General features: G+C 41.3%; 1 protein-coding gene and 1 pseudogene across 2 annotated transcripts in view; both read right to left on the bottom strand.

The window, feature by feature from the left end:
• Positions 1 to 3,621: 3,621 nt before the first annotated feature.
• On the bottom strand, positions 3,622 to 5,050 carry LOC104847898 (annotated as a pseudogene).
• Positions 5,051 to 5,649: 599 nt separating this feature from the next.
• Krit1 (KRIT1 ankyrin repeat containing) overlaps positions 5,650 to 7,965 on the bottom strand; it is a 34,569-nt gene continuing 32,253 nt past the window's right edge. Inside the window, exons 16-17 of one of the 2 annotated variants that reach the window (XM_010603491.3) lie at positions 6,845 to 6,961; positions 5,650 to 5,985 (exon numbers count right to left, since the gene is read on the bottom strand). In XM_010603491.3, coding sequence (XP_010601793.1) covers positions 5,917 to 5,985; positions 6,845 to 6,961 — 186 coding nt within the window. In that variant the 3' untranslated portion in view covers positions 5,650 to 5,916. The remainder of the gene's footprint in view (positions 5,986 to 6,844; positions 6,962 to 7,965) is intronic. The other variant, XM_010603492.3, reaches the window with a different exon arrangement.

The raw sequence follows: 7,965 nt of genomic DNA, 5'->3' as shown, positions 1-7,965 counted from the left end.
GTTTTTATTACATTCACAGAAGTAAAAACCTTTTTATGAGGGACTGGGGAATAGGGCCACCAGGGAATGGGAGTCAGGCCACTAGGAGGTAAGGATTGGGTGATGGGATGTAGATCAGAGGCAGATCAGCCAGGCCATCAGAGGCCCCAGCTTCAGGGACCATCACCAGCACCGTCAGACAGCTTCTGGGTACACAGGCCAGCTCAGCATCGGGGGCCCCACCAACACGGCAGAGACTTTGTTACCGAGGGTCTCCTGTGTATGATTCAAACATGGGCTGCTGGCTGATGATGGACTGCCCATCTGCCTTGTTCTCAGGCAGCTTGTTAAAAGTGCGTGAACATGTGGCCCACATCCCTGGTGGGGCTGTATGGAGCTGATAGCTTTTCCTAGAAGCAGGCTTGGGTCAGGGTCAGGTCCAGGGTGCCACCAAGCTGCTCCCTGAAGAAGGGAGAGTCAGTAGTCAGCTGGTACAGGAGGTAGCAGGGTCCATGGCAGAAGAGGGCCAGGACAGGTTCACATTTCTGCTCACTGGCTGGTGACAGCTAGGCCACCACACTGGCATTGTCACACCATCCATTTTAAGGGCACCATCCTTGTTCTTCAGGTCAGGGGACACATGGCAGCAAGCAGCTCCACTCCTCCCCAGCATATCCTGCAAGACAGGCACATGGTAGTCCAGGTGGAAGCAAAACTCACACTGGTTTCACACAAGCAAGTAGCCTGGCAGACATGGCAGAAGATGGCACCTGGGCTACCAGAAGGAGATGAGGTGCCCTCTGGAGTCACTGCCTCCAGGGCTGAGCTAATGCTGCTACTAGATGAGGTGAAACAGGGGCCCTCAGCACCTTGGTCAGTGCCATTGGGACAAGCTTGGTCTCACTGGCCCTCAGCAGCAGGAAGAAGGGCTCCAAAGCCAGCCTCTGTCTCCTCCTTGAAAATGGCCATGCCTGGAAGGGTTGGGATGCCAGGTGCTCCTGAAGTCACAGTCCCTGGCTGGTCAGAACTACCTCGATAGCAATGAGGTTGTAGTCTTCAGTGGTGTTGCCCAGAAAGACCTTGAATATGAATGTGATCGCTAAATGGTCCAGGTTCAGGTATTTGAGGCTCACCGTGATGAAGGAGGGCTTAAACAAGTCTTCCTGCTGGGGATTTAGCTCAGTGGGTGCCACTGCCTGCCTTGCATGCACAAGGTTCCGAGTTCAATCCCCAGTACCAACCAACCAACCAACCAATAAACAAACAAAAAAACAAGTTCTTCCTAGCTTTGGGCAGTCTCTCCCCCTGTAGCTGTAACTCCTTGTTCTGGTACAGATAAAATTGACAACTATGTCCTATAAACTAAGTTAATGTCATCTTGTTCTCATATGATTCATAAGACATCTTCTTTCAAGACAAAATTGCAAAACTGTCTGCCCTTGTCCTGTTCTAGTAAACTCACTTGCTATGTCACTAGAAAAACCACCCTCTTTGACAAAATGTGTCAAAGTGGAAACTCTTCTTTGTTCAGTGCTCTTCCCTTGGGCAGGAGTCCATTGAGCCAGAGTTCGCCTTAAACAATTCCTGATTCCCATTGGTCTCCTGTCTCTTGGAAGTCTGCAACAGTGGTACCTTGCACATGCAGCCACTCACCTTGCCCTCACCAGAACAGGATGCTTCAAGACCGGAGAAGGAATAATCTGACCTGAAGCCATAGCCCTCCTGTACCACTATGGGCTGGCTACCGCCAGAACCCTGCTTGCTCAGGGATGAGGGAGTCATGGGTACAGGACTGGTAGAGCTGGTATCAGGATGCTCAGCCACAGACTTGGTCCAGGCACTGAGGTCCCCCATTCCTGGCTACTGTCGCTCATGAAGTATTGTAGTTCTCTCCATGCGGTCTTTGGAGCAGCCCACTGCTTTTACAAAGGACAGCAGTCTACCCTTCCCTACAGGGGATGCCCGGGTGTAGAGGGGCATAGGGCCCACACACAGGCTTAGACTCACTCGCCCTAGGGCCGGGCTGCCAGGCGAAGCCCGAGAGCAGCCACCTGCCACACACCACTAAGCCGTAGTCTGCTGTGCTAGGGACACTGCAAGGCCCTGCCAGTAGCTGCCTGCTCTCTCGACCCCAAGCTTGCTCATCCCCATGCAAAACCACAAAGTGCAGTGAAAAGAGCTGTATTTTGGCCTACAGTTCTGGTCCAGTTAAGGGGCACACACACCCCGTGATCGCCTTCTTCTGGTCCAATCAGGGTGAAACAGGGTAAGGCACAGGGAGTACTTGTGCATCCGTGTTCTGGTCTCTTTTTCTTAAAAATCATTGGTATTCAGTGATGGGAGCTCCACCCTGAAGGCGTAATCCTAATTACCTTCCAGAGGACCCATTGCCAAGCCCCAAGTAGGATTCAACTTCCACCCTCTTAATATTCCATAATTGAAATTGAAGTTCAACTGAGTTAGGGAGGAGACAAATTGTATCCAAATCTTAGTCATAGCATAGTGATATAATTCTTTAGCAACTAAATCATTTTAAGATGAGAGAAACTGGTTTTTAAAAATAATTGCCTTCATGTGTTTCACGCTTAACTATGTAATTATTGTTTCATTTTTAGGGTACTATCAGAAAATGATCCCTTCCCACCCTGGTGAATTGTGGCACCTACAGTACAGTCCCCAGGCAAGGAGGAAACACTGCAAGGGGAAGTGCAGGCGGCTCGTCCTGAGGCCGTCCTCACGTGGCACCGTCAGGTAACAGGGAAGAAATATTTGCCGGACTGCTTTCCTGACGGCTCGACCAGCTTTCAGTGTTTCAGTCCCGTTCCCTCATTTCTCACAAGTGTAATGACTTTAGTGAGGTTCTGTTTCGCATTTTTGTTAGCAAAGGTTTAATTTCCCCATTTTTGAAAGTTACCTGGATTCTCAAGCACATAACTTCTGTGGCCACTCACTAAGTGGAATTTTTTTGTTACTTTAATTTTCAGGAAAGAATGCATCAAACACATTCACATTTCTTTCTGTAGAAGGAAATGACAAAGACCTGGTTTACTAGCTTTTATAAGCCTAACACTATATATTTAAACAATTGTCAAATCTTTAGAGTTATTATCCATGCATAACTAGAAAATCCTTAAATTTTATAAACTGTGTTACCATTTTATATAATGTATTACCATTAGGGCTTTAATATAGTTCATTAATAAACACTGAAAAAGAAAAATAAAGGAATCTCTGTGGTGGACCGGTCTTGGCGATGCTAACTTCACAGCAAGCTGAGACCACTCAGCTCATGTTTCAAACACAATGGAAAGCAGATCCAGATCCATGCTGGTGTTAGAATAGTCCTGTCCTAGTGCTACTCAGGAGTCAAGGCTCACCATAGATCACTTTTAATAAAAAATGAAAGTGCAGACAGAGGTTACAACAACTTTGAAGACAAAAAGTGGTCCTAATGTGTGGTCCCAATACTAACCTCAAAAGTCTGTGAAAAACAGGGGCTCCACTGAGCTGTTCATAAATACTTTCAGTAGTTATACTGAAAGTCAGGTTTGTTTCAAATTTTACAAAAGAAGTTCTTGTTAATCCTCAAATAGTGTTGTTACAGTTTAATACTTCTGTGAAACGTGTGCATTGAATTACTTGTTATTCAAGCACAGCAGCTGCATTTATCGTTAGGGACTTTAACTGTACAACTTCGTCAACTTCTACTTTTTTTCTTGACTATTCTTGATAATTCTCTGTGGTAATTTTGCTTCTGCTATTTTAGTAGAAGCTGATATAGACTGGAAGTTGCCCATCCCACTGCTGCCAAATGAGGCAAAAGAGAATGGAGTGAGGCCCCATGACATAAGGACCCAAATGAAATAAATCCTGTATCAAATAAAGAAAACCCACCTCTAAAGGATTAAAATCCACTGAAGGCAGAGAAAAAGGATTTCACACTGTGGCTTTTACTTCCTTGGGAACCCTTTAATTCCCAAAAGTCTTCAAATAAGGCTTTGAAGAAGTTGAATGAGAAAAGGCCCCTTCCACCAAAACATTCCCTTGAAGATACCATCTATGGTTGCAAATATGAAGGCTGATTCAAATGGACTATCAAAATGACTTCCACCTCCTCCTCCACCATTTAATCTTTCTTTGCCATATTTGTCAAAGATGTTTCGTTTTTTCACCAGCCTGGGCTACACAATGAATTCCAGGTCAGTCTCAACCCCCACCCCCTCAAAAAAAGACGTTTCATTTGCCTCAGCAACTTGTTTGAATTTTTGCTCTATCTTTATTTTCACTTATTTTTTGGTTCCAGGGATCTAACTAAGGACCTTGTGCTTGCAAGGAAGGTGGCGGAACCACTGAGTCAAATCCCTGGCCCTCTTTGTCTTTATTTTTGACTTTTATCTGAATGTCATTTTAGTGTCCGTTTCTGATGTCTTTTTTATGTCTCTGCATTCCTCAAATTTCATAGTAATGCACCTGTTTTAACAGGTTGTTGGAAAAAGTCCAAGGACACAGATGACCAGTGGTAGCTGGTCTGCTGAAGATTCCCACATGGCTTTACTCACTAAATGGAATTTATATTAAATATATTTGTTGTGATTTGGGGGGGGCAGTACCAGGGATCGACTTGAGAGGCAGGTCTGGTGCCATTGAGCTAAATCTGCAGCCCTCACACTTTTCAGTCACCATCAGAATATTGCCCCTACTTCCAAACTTCTTTAGGTTGCTTATTTGGGGTGTAGGGTGCCAGGGATTAAACCCTGAACCTTGCACTTGAGAGGCAGGCAGCAGAACCACTGAGCTAAATCCCTGGCCCCTAGGTTGCTTCTTTATATCCCCACTTCCTCTCACTTCCATCCTTATCCTAAAAAAGCTTTGCTTTTAGAATGTCATCTATGATTTACCTCTAAATGTCCTCCCAAAGTTTCAAGTGTTTGGAGGTAGGGCTGGTCAGAAGAGGCGGGTCAGTGGGTTCTTGACCTGGAAGGTGTATTCTTGTCCTTGACTCTGTCCTCTCCACTACCTGGCTGTCACAGGTTGAGCACTTTTTCTCCACCAGGACCTTTGGCCAGGCCATTTTACCATTCCATTTCTGCCTTGGATCCAGTAGAATTTGGACTGAACCCACTGACACTATGAGCCAAAATAAGATCACCTTTAATTTGTATAATTTCTCAACTTTAATAATATAAATTCTGGTTCTACAGGAAAAAAACCGAAAAAACAAAAACAAAAACTTAAGAACAGATTTCCCCTCCTTGTTACTTTCAAAGAATGAATGAATTTGTCTAGCATGTGACTATTAAGTCATTTTTTAATGATGCAAGAGATTTAAGAACAATATAGACAACTACCTTTTAACTAAAACTCGTAAAAACATATTGAGAAATGTTAATAGATTGTGGAAACATGTTTTAAATAACAGTGGTATAGCTGGAGATTTAGCTCAGTGGTTTCGCTGCCTGCCTCGCAAGCACAAGATCCCAAATTTGATCCCCAGTACCAAACAAAACAAAACAAAAAAACTGGAAACAGTGATTATGTGGTCCAAGTAGAAAATACATTTCTTTATTCAAATCATGTTCATTTTTCAGTACATGTTGAAATAACAGTTTTAACAAAGCTATATTTTAACACATCCCAATCTAAATTTTTTATTTACCAAAAAATAACTTTTTATAAAGCTTACTATTTTGTCTAATATAACAGACTATCAATCTAAATTTTTGTGTTTCTCTAAAAAATTGGAATAGCTTATGAGGACAGCATATAAAACTGATTAGTATATTACACACTAAATGTAAGTACAGATCCTGTACAGTGTGATAGTATACATATATATTACAAGAGACTACATGCCTTTTGAAAAGTAGTATTTTACGAAATCTTTCACAGAAAAAACTGCACTACAAAATGGTGGCTTGCGTAGAAACTATTTTCCTTTCATGAATTTCTTTCAGTGGGCATTAATTGTCCATTTAGCTTCATCAACAGTTTTACCACGAGACCAGCCTACAAAGTAAAATATGTTTGTAATGAAGATGAAATATGTAAGAATGTTTACAGGACATACATGACACTAGGCAATTCTAATTGAAAGGGAACATTCGCATCAGGAGGTAGCTTGTTAAAAAAATTAAGTAGAGGAGAATTACTCAGGTGTTGCCCCCACCCCACCCCCTTTGTACTGAAGACTGAACCCAGGGCCTTCACACAGAGCTACATATCCAGCAAATATTTATTTTTATTTTGACATAGAATCTTACTAAGTTGCTAAATTGCCCAGTCTGGGCTCAAACTCTCCTGTCTCAGCCTTCCAAAGTGTTGGGATTACAGCTATATGCCACCCAGCTTACTCAGGCTTTTCGAAGAAATTTAAGAAACCTGCTATATATAACTAGTGGCTCAGAGAGGATACTGGTCAAGAAGAGAGAAAGTCTGCCTAGTATCTTGATTGGAGAGACAGGGAATACTGATAAGAATTTTTTGTTTTTTTGAAACAGGGTCTCACTAAGTAGTTGAGACTGACCTGGAACTCACTATGTAGCCCAGGCTGGTCTCGAACTCACAGCGATCCTCCTGCCTCAGCCTCCCGAATGCTGGGATTACAGGCGTGCATGACCACACCTAGCTCTGATGAGAATTTTAAAAGAAGGCACAAGAAATAATTTGTTATAAAACTGAAATAAATTATTCACCTATGTTTCTGGCTTTATTATGAAAGGCTTTCCCTTTTTTTCCCTTTGACTTTAATATTTTAATTTCATCTAATATTAGAGGTTTCCCTTGAAGTTAAATTGTTACTTAAAAAGAAACTTTAGTAATACAGTAGTATACTATTAGAAGTCCAAAATAGTCAATAAATACTTACCTGTTTTGTGTGTACTATAAAGCTCATTTTATTTTCCATGCTGTGGATCTGAAAACAAGTATCAGCATCTCCCAATTGCCACATAAAACAACCATACTTAAGACTGATTAGTAAAGCCTGCAACATAATTAGAAATCACTCCATTAAAGTATGTAGTAAAACAATACTTTTTATATATACTTAGTTCCAAACATAATGGATTTGAGTTTTATAGTAAAATCTATTCAAAGTGCCTACCCTAACCTCATACAGTCTTCAACATAGAACCTAGGCGGTAGACTTCCAAGATCAATAATAATCTTTGCATCGGATTAATAATTTCAAGATGCCAGTTTTTTGTTCTTTTGGGGTTACTGTGAGATGAGGTCTTACTATGTTGCCCAAACTGGCCTTGAATTTGTGATCTCTCACCTAAGCTACTAATCCTTAGTAGCTGGAATGATAGGAATGCAGATTAAAGATGCCTAATCAATGAATTTTAAGATAAAGAACTGTACTATAAGGTTTTATTTTTTGCAGGTTAGAAATAATCTCTCTAATTTACTGGGTAACTTTTAAAAATATCCATATGGTACTAATAAATCTGAAATTTATGCATTACTAACAGGATGACTTGGGTAATTTCACCCCACTGAAAATAAGCACATCGATATACTTATTATAAAAATAATATTTATATATTATAAAAAGTTTTCATACATTCAACAAAATTGCTGAAATGTCATAATGAGAGTAACCCATTCCTTCACTTTCCTAATATGCCGTATTTAAGAAGGCATTTGATGTGATTTTATTATTTTAAATCTTTAACTTTTTTTTTTTTGGTACTGGGGATTGAACTTGGAAGCTTGTGCTTACGTGGCAGGTGGCGGCAACACTGAGCTAAATCCCTGACACCTTAACCTTTTTTGATTAACAAACAGTTGTACATATTTGGGAGTTATAATGTGATGGGTTCATTCTGTTGTTGCAGTACTGAGGATTGACCTAGAGCTTTGCACAATTTCGGGAAGTGCTCTACCACTGACCTTCATTCCTTAGCCCCAAAGTAAGGGATTTTTTTCAGGGGGGGCTTTAGAAAAAAATATTTAATTAAATTCAAGAAAAAACTAAAAAACTTT

Source organism: Fukomys damarensis, unplaced genomic scaffold, assembly GCF_012274545.1.
Source record: "Fukomys damarensis isolate Sample0158 unplaced genomic scaffold, DMR_v1.0_HiC HiC_scaffold_4, whole genome shotgun sequence".
In the NCBI taxonomy this organism is placed as follows: domain Eukaryota; kingdom Metazoa; phylum Chordata; class Mammalia; order Rodentia; family Bathyergidae; genus Fukomys; species Fukomys damarensis.
This window is presented reverse-complemented; position numbering and strand designations above follow the sequence as displayed.